General features: G+C 33.8%; 1 protein-coding gene across 7 annotated transcripts in view; it reads right to left on the bottom strand.

The window, feature by feature from the left end:
- Positions 1 to 21,048, bottom strand: part of LOC126889414 (tropomyosin-2) — a 174,604-nt gene that overhangs the window by 129,937 nt on the left and 23,619 nt on the right. For all 7 annotated transcript variants that reach the window (XM_050657698.1, XM_050657696.1, XM_050657695.1 and 4 more), the window contains exon 2: positions 2,167 to 2,316. In XM_050657698.1, the coding sequence (XP_050513655.1) occupies positions 2,167 to 2,280 (114 nt within the window). In that variant the 5' untranslated portion in view covers positions 2,281 to 2,316. The remainder of the gene's footprint in view (positions 1 to 2,166; positions 2,317 to 21,048) is intronic.

The following is a 21,048-nucleotide window of genomic DNA, read 5'->3' on the forward strand; positions in this document are numbered from 1 at the left end:
AAAGGGCCTTCCTATTGGTTTCTTGCCTGTTGGCTTCGAATCCCTGGCTATATGGGCTATTCTCTCGCTGTCCATTCTCGTCACATGCTGATTCCACTCTCGTCGTCTCTGTCTTTCCCACCGTACTATATCTTGTATGTTACAGAGATCTCTTATTCTGTCGTTCGGTATTCTGTCTCTCAGTGTTTTCCCAGTTATTGACCTCAACGTTCTCATTTCTGATGTTCTCAGTATCCTCTTGGTTTCTGCTGTGTCACATCTTGTTTCTATCGCGTACGTCATGATCGGTCTTACACATGATTTGTATATGCGTACTTTCCCTTCCAGCCTCATATCTTTGTTTCTCCAGATGACATCCCTCAGATACCCTGACACGTAATTGGCTTTATTTGCTTGCTTTCGGACGCTCTCTTTAACATCTCCATAACTACATATTTCGATTCCCAGATATTGGAATCTCGAGACTTGTTCAATTAGTTCGTTGTTAATTACTAATTTGAATCTTATGGGTTCCCTTGACACTACCAGGGATTTTGTCTTGGCTGTTGATATTTTCATGTTGTAGTTCTTCGCCACTGTATTGAAAGTTTGTGACATTCGCTGTAGGTTTCCTCGTTATCGGAGATTAAGATTGCGTCGTCAGCATAACAGAGGATTTTTATTTGTTTTTCCGCCATCTTATATCCTTTTCCAGTACCTTTTATGTTTTCTATGATTTTGTCCATGACTAAATTAAAAAGCAATGGGCTCAAGCTATCCCCTTGTCTGATTCCCGAGTTGATTTCTACTTCCGATGTTAGTTCATTCTCGACTTTTATTCTGGTTTTGTTCTTCGTATTAATGTCTTTAATTATCCTTATCATCTTGTTGGGCTGATTTTTCTCCTTTAGCAATCTTAGCACATCTTCCAATCTTACACAATCGAAGGCCTTAGTCAGATCTATAAAGCACATAAATGCAGGTTTATTATATTCCAGTGCTTTCTCAGCAATTTGTCTGGCTATGAATATGGCGTCTATTGTGGACCTATTTTTCCGAAAACCTTGTTGTTCCTCACTAATTGTGTATTCTTCATTTATTTTATTAGCAAGTATTTTTGTTAAGAGTTTAAGAGTTGTGCTCAGCAAGGTGATTGTACGGTAGTTGCTAGGGTCTTTGCTATTTCCTCTCTTGTGTATAGGTATTGTTGTACTCGTCCTCCACTGGTCTGGTACACGCTGGCTACATATTGTTTCTTGAAAGAGGATCTCTATGTTTTCGATTAAGGTTTCTCCTCCATATTTCAGGAGTTCATTTGGTATCCCATCGGGTCTTGGTGCTTTTCTGTTTTTTAATTTACGTATGTTATTCCTTATTTCTTCTTTTGTGATTTCTAGTTCTGTGTCCCTGTTGGATTCGTCTTCATTTCCTGTTTCTTCCTCTTCTTCAAGTATTATAGTATCTTCCTTATATAGTTCTTCTATATAGGCGGTCCATTGTTCTGCTTCTATTTTATTTAAACTTCTATATTCGTTAATGGGTTTTTCCTATTTTTTAGTATTTTCCAAACTTTTCTTTGCGCCCCATACAAATCGTGTTCCATTTCTTTGGTAAAGCGTGTCCAATATTCCCTTTTTATATTTCTTGTCTTAGAATTGATGTAATTTCTTGTGTCTCTGTATTGTTGGTAATTGTTTGGTGTTTTGTTAGTGCAGTATTGTAGGTATGCTTTCCTCTGCTTATACGCTAGATCTCTTATTTCAGTATTGAACCAGGGCTTTGATATTTTTGTTGCATTCAGGTTAATTTTTCTGACCCCTATGCTTTTCTTTGCGGCTTGTAATATATTATATTCCATTTTTGCCCATGTCTCATTTACCCAAAAACCCCCGAGTAACAAAATCTGACCCTTAATATATTTATTTTGACATGTTTATGCACTTTTGCTGATGTGACTTGCTGACCATTTTTCTATTGTGACTTTTTTCTTGACATCATCCTGAACATACTGCAAAAGTTGAAAGATTTTAGTTGCTGTATTTAAAAATCGATTTATTTGGTGCCAAATGCCCTGGTCTAAAATGCTTGTTTTGATGGTAATGTTTGATTTTTGACTAAATTGTTAAGTCTACTACTACACTGGTAAATGGATACGAAATAAGATAATAAAATAATTAAATTACATACCTTTTCAGCGCGGAGGTTGGCATCTTTGGCGAGTTGTTCATTGTGTGCTGCGCGGTCTAATGCGTTGTCTTTTTCAAGCTTCATCGCTTGCATTTTCTTCTTGATCGCGTCCATGGTGGATGGGTGTTGTTTTCGCGCTTACGGACAAAACTGCAATAAAGAAACATTTAATTAGATTTTTTGTCACCAAATTATATAGGGATAGAAAAGAAATGTTCTAATTGACCTCCAAAATGATATTTTTTACATTTGGCATTTTTGCCTTTTTGTGTACGGACTTACAATGTATTGTAAGCTTATTCAAAGGCTTAAAATTTCAGGCTTAAGATTTATGGGCTTAAGGTGCAAAAGCTTGGGTTTCGAGGTCTTGTGATATAAAAGATTGGAGTCCATAGTATTAAAATTGCATGCTTAAGGTTAATGGACTTCGGCTGTGGGAGCATGGGGTTTGAGAACTTGTGATGGGCAAACATAAAGTTTATAGGCTCAAAATTGTATGTAGGCTTCAGGTTTATGAGTTTGAGGATTATAGGCTTGGGGTGTGGGATATTAGGTTTAAGTGAGTTAGCCTAGTTTCTGGTTTAGTAAAGGGTCGTATTTTAGAGATAGTTTTTAGGGGTAAGGTGTGTTAGGGGTTAGGTGGATAGGTCGGTCAGCTTGTGTGTTGTAAGGTATAAATTATTTTACGAAAAATAAGTGAGTTACTTCGCTGTTTTCGGTTAGGTGCGTTAGCCCGTTTGGGATTTGGTATGGGTAGTTTTTAGGGGTATGGAGGATTAGGGTGGATGGTTAGTTTGTCTAGTTCGACTGTACTCTGGAACTTAATTATTTTTATACACAATTTTCGTATTTCTTTATCAAAAAACTCATCGATTGTATCACGTCTGTGATAGTATCCTCTCAAAGGATTTTCAGGCACCTATATAAGAAATTTAACAAAAAAGAAAACTTTAAAATGCAGCCAAAAAAAAGATGTTCGAGCAAACTTAATGGCATTTGAAAGAGGAAGACTTATACTTGAAGGTGTTGTGCGTATTATTTTAGAATAGAAAAAATTAACGGGTCTACATAATCTCAAAAATGGAAAAAAATATCTCCGAGAACAGAGTCAATTCGGAAATTTGGAGCTCAGATTCATATTCAGCGCATCAAAAATCGTTGGAAAAGTATACACTGTTTTCTGGATCTCAGGCTTGTCGGCCAGTGTACCTAATCTTAGCACTGATGAGCTTGTTTTGTGCATATTTTTATGATATAGTATTAACATGATTTTTTAAATAAAATATCGATAAAAAATATTTACCGAAATAAGTAATTTCTAATTTTAGAAAACAAATACAAAGGAAGCGGTTTCCCGCAGAGCCGGATTTAAGGCAGTGGGGGCCCCTGGGCAGAATTGGTGTGGGGGCCCTACCTCCTACCATTAAAAAAATGTTGATCTACTTTTATAAATATATTTTTAAATAATAAAAAGTACAAGAGCTGTAACTTGCTACGGTAAAATATTAAAAATAATAGTAAGATGTATGGTTAAAGTCCGGGAACTTGTCGAGATATTTTAATTGAAAATTGCTTGATTATGTCGGACATGTCTAGATATCTTAAAACATCGTGTTCAATGCTCATTATTATAGAGAGATGATTCAAACACTCTTGGCCCATCGTAGACCGAAGTCGATTTTTAATTAACTTAAATTTTGAGAATGATCTCTATCCACTGCAGTTAGTTAGCATCAGAACTAAATATAAACAAAGTGTCACCTCAACATTTGAAAAAGCATCATTCATATTCTTTTCTTTTAGCAGTTGGTACATTTGAAGTTATTTGCTTATATTTGATGAGCTGATTTCCTCTTTAAATGAATTGAAGAATCTTACAAACTGTACCAGATGGACACAAATTTTCATCTAAATGATTGCTATAAATGTTGGCAAGCTTTAAGTGAGTGAGCTTCAATTTCATTGAGAGTTAAATTTTCCAATTTTCCAAAATGATGTAAAAATCCCAAATTGGAATGAGTAGACAGCCTCTGACTGAGGTAATGAAGTGATCTATTATAGCGATAAAATTTTGAGTTCTAAACTTCCCTGATGTTCTCATATCTTTCGAAATTGTCACGTCTTGACTGTATAATTTATTTAAGTGATCTAAGTGCTGCCACTCCTGAATTAATGTCAATATTTGGATCTTGAAGAATACGACTTATTATGCTGTTTGTCCTCCCTAATATCCTCTCTGTTTCCAGTAAACACATTCGATTATAGGTACAAAACAATTGCAATGCTACGAGTTTTAAATTGTTGCTCATAGTCTTCTGAAATTTTGGATAATGCTTCTTTAATCTGATTATAACCTTTAACTAGTTATTTTGCGGCATCATCTCCATGATCATCTACAATAGTAGTAATTGCTCTTTTAGGAACAATAATATTTTTGCCACGGTCTGAGTTGTTGCCGCTTAAAGACGCAGCTTTTAAACAATCTGTTAACAAGCTGTATATAGATATATGTAGAAGAAGTGAAAAATACATATAGTTAGTTCTTCTAAGTTGCAGTTGCAGCTTTTGAAACTAAATTTAGAGAGTGGGCGACACAAGGAATCCACAACTCCAAGATATTAAGGTACATATCCATATGTGGGTGCTCCGTGCTCGGTGTAGCAGCTCTACATAGTGGATACGTTGGTGCTCGCCCCACGGCGTTCACCCTCTTTGATTCAACCGGTGTGAGGGTTATATGTAGGAGAGCGCATGCCGTATCCATTTGAGCAGCTACACCGAGAACGGAGCACCCACGTATGGATACGTACCTTTTTGTTATATAATTTCAGCCTGAACACCATTTTATTTTCCACTGATAACTGACGCATTAACGTAGGACGGTCTCTTGCAGTTGTTTAAATCGATATTATGTTTTTGCAAAAATGTCATTAGAGAATTAAATATATCTTCTGCTTTATGACCACGATTTGGCAAAAATATGGTAAACCTTTCAACAGGAGTGAAACCTTCTATATAACGAAATATCACAGTTAATCTATTGGTTTGAACTGAATAATATTTTGACTTCTTAATCCTTGAAACTATTTCATTTAATACGTTTTGACCCATCGGGTGTACAATTTCCTCACATAATATGGTTGACGAACGATAGTTGACATGTCTGTTTCCAGGATTTGAATATTTATTAATATGGTGGTTCAAAAATTGATCATATTCAGCTAATAACTGGAGTATTCCCAAATAATTTTCATTTTGTAGTGATGAACTCAACAACTCATTTTCGCTGCAAAATGCTAAATCTCGTTCACAAATAAACTTTATAACACTAAAATTATTCTTTGAGTATTTTCCAATAATTCTTTATTGCTTCGGCCTGTTTTGCTATTTCAGTATCAATACAATACGCCCAATTCTTTCGTGTGCTTTATTAGGCATTTCGTGATCCATAATAAGCCTACTATCTGCATGTTTCCAATCATTCCTCTGTGGCTAAAATGTGTACGAACACTAGATAAGAATTAACAAACGAAGCAATACACTCACCCGGTGGAAGGTGAAAAACATAACCATGAACAATTTATTATATTCTCCTATTCTCCTTCATTTTATACTTGAGATACATTGTCGATGTAGAGTTCTCTCCTGCCAATATATGTTTAAATGAACCTCGTATGTTTGGGGCTTTGTGGGGCCCCCCAAAATGTGGGGGCCCCGGGCAGCTGCCCAGCCTGCCCCCCCTTAAACCCGGCCCTGTTTTCCCGTGTTATTGATAAATTTGCAGCGACTTTACCAAAATATTTGCTAATATCTTCTGGGAAGACGTTATTGCTAAATGTATTCCTAGATTTTGTCTGCATTAGGCAGAAAAACGTTTGTTTTTGTACCACACCCGCTGTGTTTATTGTATACGTCGACCTGGCCTGAATCCACATAAGGAAAGATACTTTTTTGGAATTTTAATGAAGTCTTACAAGTGCATTTGCAAACTTAATTCGATCTTTATGTATAACACCGACTCGACCAAGATTAATATTGTTGAATACTAATAGTACCACACAACATACAATATTGTAAAAGTAAAACCGGTGCAAGTGAAATGTAGCTAGTTTCTTTTCTTTTTATTTCACAACGTATTATGTTTTCCGCCTTTTCCGTTATTTTGACGGTTATTAGCGCACTCATCACTTTATTTTAGATACATATCCGTAAACGAGGAATTATAAATATAACTGAAATTAGAATGTCTACGATTTTGGTATTATAGCGAATGTTATATACATTCTCTTTAAAGGATAATCAATTGTGAGCTTTCTTTTAGCCTTATTTAGACAATGCAGCACATGGATTTTAGAAAGATGATAAATAACATATGGCGCATCTAAGAATTTACAATGTATATAATTTATAGTTGATATACATACATACATGTACAGGGTTATTCACTATATTTTGACCCCCCTGTAAACTGCTTTATTTACATAATTAGAAAACAATATAAAATACAAAAGTTGTTCGACTTTTGAATTATGATTTTTTGACATATTTATATATCGTACTAGTGAGGTCATCCATCTGAGCGTGATGACGTAATCGACTATTTTTTTTTAAATGAGAATAGGGGTCGTGTACTAGCACATTTAAAAGGTTATTCAATTCTCTATTCAGTAATATAAACATCAACATGATTATTTATACAAGGTGTCCAAAAAAATTTAATTAAATTAATTGACACAAAAAGAAGAATGTATGTAATTTAGTTAATTCAAAATATCTTCTACTGCGGTCAAAAAAACAAATAAAAGTTTATTACACAAATAAACATTGCTTTTTGGCTTAAATTCAATATTCAAACTGCCAATAGGCAGATGGGTGGCAGCTTGATCATTAAATTTAAGTGAAAAGTAATGTTTATTTGCTCAATAAACATTTATGTCTGTTATCTGACAGCAGTAGAATGTATTTTGAATTAAATAAATTACATACATTCTTCTTTTTGTGTTAATTAATTTAATTTAAAAATTTTTTTTGGACACCCTGTGTAAATAATCATGTTAATGTTTATATTGCTGACTAGGAAATTGAATAACCTTTCAAATGAGCTAGCACACGACCCCTATTCTCATTTAAAAAAATAGTCGATTACGTCATAACGCCCAGATGGATGACGTCACTAGTACGAAATATATGTCAAAAAATCATAATTTAAAAATCGAATAACTTTTGTATTTTACATTTTTTTCTAATTCTGTAAATAAAGCAGTTTACAGGGGAGTCAAAATATAGTGAATAACCCTGTACAAGACTTAATAAACTTCAATTCTACAGCTTCTGTAACTTCGATTCAATATTCATAATTTTGATTCACGATTATATATTTTTAACATAAAAGGAACTTGCTTTAATAATCTTTTTTATTTTTGTTAATGCTCCACCAACTTGGTTTTTGTTTGGTTATTAAAATCTTTTAAATCTTCTTCTTTTAATTTTGGGGATAGTTAAAGATTTCACTTCATTACCAATTGACTATTATGTTGTCAAATAACTATATACAAGGAAATTCAGTTTTATAGCACAAGTATATTACAAGTCTACAGCTTCCAGTATCTCAGAGAAGAAATGTTCAGCATCACAAACTTTAAAGGAAGTATTAGAAAACAAGCAAAGTAAGTATCCAGATTATGAAGAGGCATAAGAATGAGGCTATAAGATTAGGTGGGCAAGTATACTTTTACTATACCTTTGCGGAATCCCAAACAACAATGTATTTTTTATTGATTTTGTTATCAAACATTTGGAATAACGCTACATTCAATGTAAATATTATTATTTATAAATACACGATATTTTGGAATATTGTTGTGTGTCAACAATTGAATATTGTTGTGTGACAGTCTTTGGTTGAGGATTGGTAACCTATCTACTTTTTTCAGATTTTGATCATCTGGAAACTTTGCTCAAGAGTAGAACTTTAAGGTGATTTGATAAATTTTTTTATTCATGATCATGTTGTTATCTTTCCATATAAGGCCAAAGACAATACACGATATCACGATGACCACTAAACTCCCTCCGGGGGGTCATTATTATTGAAAAAACGCTTGGTTTAATATTGCTTAGAAAACAAAAATACATAAATTAAGATAATTAATGGTAACTATTCATATAAAACAAATATTTGCGTGCACAAAAATCAGATTCATCAGCTATTTATTATTCGCAAGTGAAATTGATCTAATTGACTGGCTACTTGTTCTAAATGCATGTTTCTCACTCGATTTTTATTTGATTATAAATGCAATCACGTACTGCATGTCAAACATGATTATGCGGCAGATTGAAAAAAGTTTTCAGAAGAAAGATAATGTTATTTAAATAGAACAGCTAATTAACATACAGCAATGTGCTAGAAACTCGAAAAAAAATTTTTGTATGAGGTTAAAAAGCGTATTTATGTGTAAATGACGTTAGGAGGGAGTTTAAAATGAACGAACTTCTAAAATTTTATTTCAGCTAAGATGATAACGTGTCAATTATTGGCAGAAAAAATATAAATCTTAAGTTTTAGGCCTTCTTCTTCTTTTTCTTACGGTGCCTATCCGTTGCGGATGTTAACGATCAGCATGGCTATCCTAACTTTGCTTGCTGCTCTGCTATTCGGAATAATCCGGTTGTAGATGTATTGAACCATTTTCTCAAGTTTCTCTCTTTCCAAATACCACCCCTGAAGAATGAGTTGCAACAAGCTATATCTAATGTTCATTCCTTACAACATGGCCAAGATATTCTAGTTTGCGCTCTTTGATTGGGTTAATAATGTCACATTCGTTGCCCATTCTATATAGGACTTCAACATTAGTCACACGTTTCACCCATTAACGTCTTAAAATGCGTCTCTAACACCACATCTCGAATGATTCGAGTTTTCTTAAAGAAGCTTCGAAAAGAGTCCAGGAACAAAGTTTAGGCCTTGTTCGCACGGTATTTTTTCGGCATTTTACAAACCTTAGCGATGTATTTGATCAAATGAATGTTATGATGGATGATGGATTTATTCAAAATAGTTAAATTGATAGCAATTCGATGTGCATTGCAAGAAAACGAAACAAGGAACTGAATGAATGTATGATGTATCTTTTGACGAGTGGCATTTAAAAGGAAAATTGTGGCATTTTACGAAGATATAGGGCTCTACCTCCAAGGCCAGGATAGAAATAGCAAGGAATGCTTTGTAAAAATGAACACCCTTAGATTAGAACTGAGAGAAAGGGATCTGAGATTTCACGTGTTCTCGATACTACAATATGGACTTGAAACTGGACACTAAAGCAAGATCACATAAATAATAAGCTAGTCATTTGAAATCTGGTGTAACAGAAGGATGCCCAGGGTCGGATTTAAGGGGGGGGGCAGGCTGGGCAGCTGCCCGGGGCCCCACATTCTGGGGACCCCCAAAAGGCCCCAAACGTAAAAAAATCAGCACAATATTCACATAGAATAATTTTTGTCAATCAATTAACTGTGATATTTCCTTACATGGAAGGTTTCACACCTGTTGAAAGGTTTCTCATATTTTCCCAAATCACGGTCATAAAGCAGAAGATATTTAATTCTCTAATGACATTTTTGTAAGAACATGATATCGTTCTGAAAAACTGCAGGGGACAGTCCTACGACAACGCGTCAGTTGAGTTGACAATACAATTTTGTTCAGGCTAAAATTAGAGTGATCTTGGCGTTGTGGATTTCGTGTGCAGCCCACTCTCTCAATTTGTGTTATCCTGCTGCCATAGCATTCTTTGACTTCTTAGAAGAACTATATGAACTATGTATATGTATTTTTCACTTCCTCTGCATATACATACATAGATAGAACTTGTTAAATCGAATGTTTAAAAGCTGCGTCTTAAACGAGAGCAACGCTGACCATGGCAGAAATATTATTGTTCCTAAAAGAGTAAAAATACTACTAGATGATCATCTAGAAGTGATCCCGCAAAAGCACTAATTAAAGGTTATAATCAGACTAAGAAAGCATTATCCAAAATTTAATGTGTTTACTGGAAACAGGAATATTTGCTATATTTCAGAATGAAATCTTAGACAAGACAAACACCACAAGTTATATTCTCCAAGATCCAAATATTGACCTTAATTTAGGAGTGACGACACTTAAACAATTTGTATTCTTTTAAGGAATATTCGACTGACTCCACTGGATGATGGAACATCTCCAGAAACTGAAATGATCACATCGTAGAAATTTAGGATTTTAAATTTAATCGGTATAGATCACTTCATTTCTTCGTTAAGTCAGAGGCTTTCTGCACATGAATCCAAGCTCACTCACTGAAACTTACCGACATTTATAGCAATGATTTAGTTGAAAACCTAGGTATCGGACTGGTACAATTTGTAGAATTTTTCAATTTATTTAAAGAGGTAATCGGCTCATCAAATATAAGTAAAGAACTTCAAATGTACTGACTGCGTAACACTTCGTTTATATGTTTTTAGTTCTGATGCTAACTAACTGCAGAGCTAAGAGCGTTTGGGTCATCTCTCTATAATGAGCATTGAACACGATGTCTTAGAGCAACTAGACACGCCCGACATAATCAAGGAATTTTCAATTAAAAAATCTCAAAAAGTACCCGGACTCTAATTACTATACACCAAAATGTTTATTTTTAATATTTTACTGTAACAAGATACAGAGCATGTACTTTGTATTATTTAAAAAAATATGTATTGATAAAAGTAGATCACAATCTTTTTAAGCGGGAAAACCCTGTAGTTAGCTGTATACGCGTATAGCTACCATAGTTATAAGAACAATTGTTTTAATGGTAGGAGGTAGGGCCCCACACCAATTCTGCCCAGGGGCCCCACTGCCTTAAATCCGCCTCTGAGGATGCCTATCATAGAATATCATGGACACAGAAGAAAACGAACACAGAAATATTGAGAGAAATGGGCGAATAGTAATAAGTGATAAACACGATAAAATATAAAAGTTACAATATCTGGGACACGTAATGGGGGAGACCAATATATAGGAAGGAAAGTGTCATGGTTGAAAAATTTAAGGGACTGGTTGAAATTCAGTTCAATATAACTCTTCATATTTGCGGTTGATAGATAAAGATGGTGATAATGATAGATACTTGAAGAAAAAGAAGAAGAGGGCTCCACATTAATACACTTTAAAGTATATTCGAGTGTTCAATGGCAGATTCGACAAATTGTTAGACATACCTAGTGTGATCTGAAATAACACAAAATACCAATATACGATTTATTTGTTTATTTGGGCAATGATTTTGAATATAGTAGGTCGCGATCTTAAACCAATGAAAATTTTAGTAATATACAAATAAAAAAAAAAAAAAGATTTAAAAGAGGGCACCAAGGTTCTAGATATCTGAATGGTGTTAGTTAACAATAATATTTGAAATTTGTAAGTATCCCAAGACACAAAAACGAAAAGAAAAGTTACAAAAAATATACGTGTGAAATGTAATAACCACTTACAGGGTAAATTAAAAGTATGTAAATTAAAAACAAATTGTGTGTTCTACAGGTCATTAAACAAAAAATTTGTTGTAATAAATAAGTAGTTTTCAATTATTATACTGAACATCAAAAACTCATGATCAAATTATTCTTGTAATTACTTAGCCATTGGTTTTGCTCGGAAATGTAGAAATAATATGTTAAAATAATGTTTAATTGAAGTTAATTATTACGAAAGAAATTAATGTCATATTTTAAGACAAAAAATAGGCAAATAATTGAACTGAATTGAAACCAGAACTGGATAAGATTGATTTTGAATTTAAGGTAAATAAAAACAGGGACTCGACATTATATCAAATATTTATATAAAAATGACACTCGAACTTTTGGTATTGATAAAACTTCTTCTTCTTCTTCGTCTTCTTCTTCTTCTTCTTCTTCTTCTTCTTCTTCTTCTTCTTCTTTTATATAGGCAGTACTGCCTGTTTTTCTTCAACGGTACCTTTCACTCTGCCCCTAAATTGTCATTCCATCTTTTCCTTGGGCGTTCTATACTTCTTCAGCCTAATGGTGATTTGTCCCTGGCTATTTTTACTATTCTTGATTCAGACATCCTGCTTATGTGTTGATTCCAGTCTTCTTTTCTATTTTTTAACCAGGTATTTACATTGTCTACCCCACATATGAGTCTGATCTGATTTCCTCACTTCTTACCCTGTCCTGTAGTCCAATCCTTCTTAAGATCTTCATTTCGTTGGTCTCTAGATGTCTTCGTGTTTTGTTTGTATATGGTCTTGTTTCGGCCGTGTAAGTCATAACTGGCCTAATAACTGACATATATTCGGGCCTTTGTTTCCAATCTTAGGTGTTTGTTTTTACAAATTGTGTTGTTTGGGCATCTGGCCGTTCTACTGGCTTTAATTATTTGGTCTTTTACCTCTTCTTCGATATCATTGTCGGCTGATAGATTAATTCCCAGGTCATTACTTGTTGTATAATTCGATTGTCTAACTCCAATTTGCATCTTATTGGTTCTTTGGCTATTACTAAGCTTTTTGTTTTTTGGGCTGATATTTTCATATTCATTTCTTTTGCCTTAATGTTGAATTCGTGCAGTAATCTTTGTAGGTCGTCTTCGCACTCTGCTACTAACACAGTGTCATCAGCGTAACAGAATATTTTTTATCTCTTTATCGCCCATCTTGTACCCTCAGTTTACCCAACACTGCCTGGGATGACTATTGAGTGGATGGAGTAGCTTGATAGTTATCACAGCCGGTCCCAAGCCCGGATAAAAGTGGAGGGTTGATAGGCGAGGTTAGCAACCTACCTATCGTAAAATGAAGCAATGCTCAAAGGACCAACGGGATTGATAAAACTTAATTTAATTAAAGTAGCTTATGTGTTGAAGATGCAGTGACGGATCCAGAAAAATTTTTTTTGCATGAGCCTAAACTTTTTTTTGTTTGACAGCTCTCGGTTTTTCTTTTTTTTTAGGATTGGTGAATTGATATTTATTTTCGTTTGGGGGGTGTCATGACCTCGTGACCTCCCTCCACTGGATCCGCCACTGTGAAGATGCAATGAAATATAGCAAATTATTTACAAATAAAAAAGAATTAAAGGATGTGTACATAAATAGATTGAGTATATCACTTGTTAAGAAAGATACCCGAACGATAAAAGAATTTATATTGAAGGCAAAAGGCACAGGTACGAGTAGGACACTCTACAACAGATGGTGTTGATATACAGAAAGGAGTTCGACAGGGTTGTGTATTATTACCTGTGCTATTCAAACTATATTCTAATCACACATTTAAAGAACTAGTAGAATGTCTAGGTAAAAGCATTCATTTAATTGGTCTAAATGATTTCTTTGCTTGGTGACCAATTCTACTTGATTTTTACCTTTTTTGCACTTTTTCAAAATCTTTTCTATATCTTCCAATTATTTTAAAAATGTCAACATTAATATAACGAATGCATTTATCTATTGAATGCCTTTCAAATCAGTTATTCTTAATTGCAATGAAGTAGGATGGTCTTCCGTGTGAAAACGAATATTATACAAGAAAATAATAATATTCATTAAAATATAATAAAGGACTTAAAAATATATTAACACTTATCGCACTTGATCTCAGAGATAAAATTCCACCAGAAATGCAATAATTGTCGTTAAGCTTATTATGAATTAACAATAACTAATTAACAGTAAGTTAATTTCTTGGAATTTATTTAAATCGCTTTCTTTTTACACATACTCATGCACCTTTACGAATAAGATATCTTAAATATTTTATTTTACCGCATATTTTCCAAGGTATGGATCGTATACGTCGTCATTTAGGGTTTTGTTTACATTTCAACTTGAGTGCATATATCTTGTGGTTTGTCCTTTATTATAATTGATGCTATAATAATAATAATGACGTGTGACGTGTGGGAGTTTTTTTGAACATGGGGGCTATTCGCCAATAGGGAACCAGAGGGTAGCAGGGATACCTGCCGTGGAACAAAACTGACACCTGTCAGTAGGTATAAAATCATCGGTTTATTCTAACTCGATGTATAAAATGCACACCCATAAGAATGAAGATCCGTAGTTTGTGCACAGAATCGTTGGCTGGGGATCGTCTGGGCACGTCTGGAGCCGGCGCTGGACGTGACAGCATGCGGGACGTCGGTGGCAGGGTGCTGAGGCTACAGTCCAACAACAACCACAACCACAAGCCAGCCAAACAACGACAAGAGTTCCACTCGCTGAAGGTGCTGCGCTGGAACATCAGCCATCGCTCACTAAAGCGGGACGACCAAGGCTGCGCATTAAATTGATAGTGTCCATGAATAAATGAAAATATTTTGCACTTTTATTATAATGTGACCAACCTCGGTCAAGAAACAATCGGCTATCGACAACATCTGTATGCCGAATTTTGCAGCGAGTACCAGAAATTCAAGAAGCTGAACAGCGAGTAGCAAATCAATACCGGGTAATCATAAGAAATAATTTTAGCCCAGAGACTAAATAGACCACTCATCAGCGGCAAAAAACTGTAAAACCGTGGAATTTTGAGAATCAACACCGATTTTAATGAAGATTTGGGTTTAAGATCTGTTGACACTCTTCTTCAAAATCTACCCTATGCCGAACTGCGCTTTGTGACAAATTCTGAGTAAATTTTGTTCTATAAAATTTTTCTGCCAAATTGACGCTTTATTAAAAATCGCGAAAGTTATTTGCGATTGAAACTATGCATTTTTCATTGCAAAAACTCACGTTTTATAACCGTTTTTCATGAATAACTTGAAAAATTTAATTTTATAGAAAAAATTGTTACGAACAAAATTGTGGCTAATAAAAAAACAAAGAGGTTCGCGTCCTAACAAACAAAAAGACCTAATCCCCTAATTAACCCAATAACGACTGAGTTATTTTCGAAGAACCTCAAAATGGAGGACCTTTAATCTCAAATAACTCGAATCTGGTGCAATTTTTTGGGAACACTGAAGACACCTTTTAAAACTCATTAAAAAATCTTTCAAATAAGCTCTGTCAAAAGTTTTTTGCATAAGAACTGACTGACTTGTGACGAAAATAAAGTCGCTCTCTGCTTTTTTCTTTTTGAAAAGAAAAAATTAAACCCTCGTCGTTACAATCCTAATACAAATGAATAGCTTACCACTTGAAATTAACTTTATTTAGGTATAATTGATACGATCCATGTGATTCTACCGGTTTGGAATGCTTAGTTTAGAAAAAATAGTTGATTAAATCGAAAATGATATTATTATAATTAAAAAAAAAAATGCATTTTTTCTTAAATAAACCTAAAACTGTTCATAATACAAAAACAAAAAACAAAATTTTCAGTAAAAGAAATTCTACAATTAATATTTAAAACATTTTTTCATATTATGAATACTTCTAGATTTATTTAAGAAAAATGCACTTTTTTTTTTTAAATTTTTAATATATCATTTTCGATTTAATCAACTATTTTTTCTAAACTAAGCATTCCAAACCGGTCAAATCACATGGATCTTATCAATTATACCTAAATAAACTTAATTTTAAGTGGGAAGCTATTAATTTTTATTAGGATTGTAACGACGAGGGTTTAATTTTTATATTTCAAAACGGAAGAAGCAGAGAGCTTTCAAAGGTTTTTTAATGACTTTTAAAATATGTCTCTCAAATTTTCCCAAAAAATTGCACTACTTTCGACTTTCGAGTTATTTGCAAATAATTTGGAAAGTGTCAATTTTGCAAAAAAAAATATAGAACAAAATTTACTCAGAATTGGTCACTCTATCGATTTATATAGTTATTCTGATTAAAATATTTTCATCCCCTAGATGGGGTTGTTTTCACCCCCAGGGCAAAAGCGCAGTTCGGCATAGGGTAGATTTTGAAAAAGGTTATAATTACTACCTAAATCCAAATTTTCACTAGTAATACCACTAGAGGTCAAATTATTTCCGGAAATTTTTTTGAGATCATGAATATTTTGAAAATTTCCCGAGTCGCAGACGAGGGAAATTTTCTAAAAATATTCATGATCAAAAAAAAAAATTCCGGATATTAATTTGACTTCGCGTGGTATTCGGTAAGAAAATTCCACACCAAATTTGCATTTGAAAATCCAAAGCTGCATGAACAGATTAATAGCGCGCCATAGCTTTGTCAGCAATTATTTAGGCTTTCAAATTCGTAATTTCTACTCATTGTAGTTGCATGGGAATACCATTTCAAGATAGAAAATAGTATATTCTTCAATTTTACATAAGTTTTGAGTAACTACAAGTGATAGAAAATGAATCAAAACTAAATTATGTAAACAAATAAAAACCAGTCTGTCAAAAATGTTCTGTTATTGTAAACGTCAAAAAATTTCCACTATAATTCGCTGTTGGGTACCCCACGAGCAAAAAATTTCCGATAACATACCTCCGTTGCCATGGTGATCTGTCAAAATAACGTATTTTGATTGGTTCAAAATTACAGGTGTGGAATTTTCAAGGAAATCGACATTGGTTCTCAAAATTCCACGAGAAAATGGCTGTCGATTTGACTAAAAAGGGTAGTCGACCGGGAGATTAATATCTAACCAAGGCTAGTTGTGGATCAGGTCTCTACCAAAATACATGTTGAGATTCAATCTTCAAGATTAAAGATTTCAACTTATCTTCATAAAATGTCCTCTTTTTGTTTCGGAATGTTGTTTTTTTGGCAGAATGTTGTTGTTGTTTTTTCGAAAAGGACGTGGCAGCCAGCAGGAAACAGGGCATATTACTCATTAATGACCCTACTTAAATCAAAAGTACTCTCAAGACCAGCAAAATAAGAGTATATAAGACAATAATTCGTCCCACAATAACGTATGGAAGCGAAACATGGACTTTGAACCAGCGGGAATCGACAAAATTACTGGCACTTGAAAGAAAGATACTGTGGACTATCTATGGGCCTTGCAGAGAAGAGACAACAGGAGAATGGAGAAGAAGACACAATGATGAACTCCAGACAATATATGGAGATGAAAACATAGTACGCTACATTAAAACAAACCGAATACGATGGGCGGGTCACGTGCTAAGATCGAGTGACGAAAGATTTCTGAACGCCACATTCTGGGAAAGGCCCGATGGCAAAAGGTCAGTTGGTCGCCCAAGAAAGAGATGGAAGGACGCAGTGGCCATGATCTACGCAAAATGGGAGTACAGCAGTGGGAAATAGCTGCTCAGGACCGACAACAATGGAGGGAAATAGTAAACGCGGCCAAGACTCACATAGAGTTGTAGAGCCAAATGATGATGATGATGTGATGATGATGATGAATGTTGTTTTGCGGTTTTTCTTCTTTGCTCTATGTCACGTGTTTTTGCTATTTTCTTTTTAGTCTTAAACTTTCCTTCTTTATTTTTATGTTATAACAGTTCTTTTACAGATTAAGATTCACGGTATAAAGAAGAAAGATACGATATCTGCACCTATATGATGCAAAAATATCAATAAACTTCATTCTCTCAACAACCTTCATAACCGTCTAAATAAACGAACCTCTGTTTTTTATTTCATTATTACAACAATTTAAAAGTTTGTTTTTATTAGTCAGTGTCATAACTGATAGTACGAAATGATATTTAAAAATATTGGCTAATTTTTAATAACAAAGAGCTATTGTTTTCGTATTACATCACAATATGAAGGTATTAGCTATAAAATCAGTTACTTTCAAACTAAATGTTATTGTTTTTGTCACATTATCGCTTAATTTGAAACAGTTAATAGATATATTATTATCTAGAAAGTCTATAAAAAATCCTTGTGTATATTTAAACAAATAATAAGGAAAAAAAGACAATTAAGTAATGGACATTAAAATTTAATTAACACAAAATTAATTGCTCACGCCTAAAAACCAGTAACATTTAAGCTGAGTTCACATTAGTCAACTGACTTGATCAACTCACCTGAATTCAAGTGAATTGAACGCTTTTTGAACGTCTAACCCCCCAATAGGGCTTTTCATTCACAGTCATTTGTTTCGAGCTTCTGTCATATGTCGTATAATCCGTGTATATTAATATTATACACAGATTATACAACATTATGACAGAACCGTCAGTTGAACACGCTTCAACTTTTTCGTTAAAGTCGACAAATTCAAGATGGCCGGAACTAGATGGTCGGAGGAAAGATCGTTGAAATTTGTTGTAGCTTATGAAAAATATCCATGTTTGTGGAATATAAAAAGTTTAGAATATAGATATCGAGATTTGCGGGTAACAACTAAACGAGATTATTTCGAATTGTGCTAACAATAAACTATTAAATGGTGTTCAAAACCTTTTTGTTTAACAAAAACTTCTGGCTTCTGAGTACATAATATATTTGTAAATGGAAAAATTTCTTTCTACATCAACTGATTTTTCAAATTTACGATATTTGGTTTTACAAAATGGTTCGTAAAATATCCCACCTAGTCCTTGAACTGCTTCAGAAAGAACCTGGTAACTATTTGCATAACAATTAAAATATTTAAATTAAACAAATCAAGATATGACTGTGAAACAAGGAAGAACCCAATATTTGCAAGGGACTCTTGGGTTTTTCTGTTTATCTAGGAATACTATGAGCATAATTTCAAAGCACTTATTAAGTCCAATATATAATATGCATTGTTACTCTTTCCAATAAAAAGTTTATTATTGCTCCTCAGCCATTCTTAAAAATTTTTTATTATATTCTGCTTCTTCATCTCTTAGTTCTTGTAATAGCCTTGCCGATGTCCCTAGTTCACTTCTACGTTTAATCCATTCTCTACACCAGAATCTTCTTTTGCGCCGCACAGTTTTACTTTTAACAATATTTTTTTTCAATACATATGACAAAGCTTAAATACAGTCAAAAGAAAAATAATATCAACAACAAATAACAAATAACAACTACAATTTAATAAAATTAGATAAATCGTCAATATACAGTAAATAAGATATAAAACCAAAGACAAAAACAATTAATTGCAAAATTTATATACATTGCAAATTGAAAATTGAACATATGTACTTACAACAAATAAAATACAACATTAGGAATTGACAGTTTAAGCTACTGCGTATGAAACCCAATTTTCTTAGTTATTCATTAAGAAATTCTTCTATTGAATAATATGGTCTTTTAGATAGATAGGCTTTTGTCTATCAATCAATTGTCAGTTTACGGAATTTTGGGAAAGATGTTGCAGATTTAAGTTGTAAAGGCAGTTGGTTGTAAAGTTTTTTTGCGGAATATGATATAGATTTCTTTACTAACTCAGTGTATGGGATCGGTAAATAAATATCAAAGATTGAATTTCTGGTGGAGTAAAGATGATTGGGCCTTGCTGGAAAGGCATTAAGGTGTTTACGAATTAAACAAACCGTTTCTAGAATATATTATAAAGAATGAAAGTGTTAAGATTCCGTGATTCCTGAAGTAACTTCTGCAATGTGTAGATCTTCTGAGGCCAAACAGATACCTTATTGCTCTTTTTTGCAATTTAAAAATAACATCAAATTGAGCAGCTGTACTAGAACCCCAAAAAGGAAGACCATATCGAAGATGAGACTCGAATAACGAAAAATATGTTATTTTCGAAGATGCTAAATTGAGTTCCCTTGAGACAGATCTTATTGCATAGCAAGCTGAGGCGAGTTTCTTACTTAACGAATCGATATGAAGGGACCATTTGAGGTTACTGTCTAAAAAATACCAAGAAATTTTCCAGAATCAACGGTACTGATCTGGCTGTTATTAAGAAGCAAAGGTTGAAGAGCTCCTTTATAGGATAATGCTACTGTTTTATCTACATTAAAAGAGAGTAAATTAGAGTCCGACCAGGTCTTTATCGTCAGTAGATCCGAAGTTATAGTTTCATGAAGAGATGCTATAGTTGAGTTGCTCTAAGTGATACTGGTATCATCAGCAAAAAGAAAAATTTTCCCATCAATTTTTAAATTAGTGATGTCATTTATAAAGATAAGGAACAGAAGAGGACCCAATACTGAACCTTGCGGTACTCCACATACAATGTTTTTGAGACTAGAGTCAGTATCATTTGCTCTAACTAGTTGTTTCCTATTATTCAAGTAGGATTGGAACCAATTCAAAGAAATACCTCTAATTCCATAGAAATTTAGTTTTTTAATTAAGATGTCGTGATTTACACAATCAAAAGCTTTGGCATATTCACAGAAAACAGTGGCAGTATAAAGATTTATTGTTTAGTGCTTGATAAACCTCATGTAGTACAGAAAACATGGCATCAGTGGTACAAAGGACATAAGTCGAGTTTTAATGAGTCTCTTAATAATTTTGGAGAGTACCGGTAGTAAGGCAATAGGTCTCTAGTTGCAGGCATTAGATTTTTTGCCACCCTTATGAAGAGGAATAATAATGGCTGTCTTTAGGCACTCTGGAAATTTACCTTTTTCGAAGGAATCATTAATTAGTGAGAGGAGGATTTCCAACACATTTTCTGTGAGATTAGAGAAAATTTTTATAAATTGAAGAAATCAGTACTACAGGATGATTTGCTTTTGATACTATTGATTGTAAAGACAGGGAAGGAAGTCGCATATATACCAACAATAGGTAACCATAGTCTCCATGATATCAGTAACGATAATGGAACAATCTTAATAGACTTTGCAGCGTCCTATAACTTACAAATGAAATGAACAATGTTCGAACCCAAGAAAATACACAAAGAAACGTGGGTCTCTAACGACGGCGTCAAAAGAAATCAGATCAAGCACGTTCTGGTAGATGCCAGGAGGGGTAGTAACTGCCTAGACTCAAGAAGAACAAGAGGA

This window comes from Diabrotica virgifera, chromosome 8 (assembly GCF_917563875.1).
Source record: "Diabrotica virgifera virgifera chromosome 8, PGI_DIABVI_V3a".
Taxonomy (NCBI): Eukaryota; Metazoa; Arthropoda; class Insecta; order Coleoptera; family Chrysomelidae; genus Diabrotica; species Diabrotica virgifera.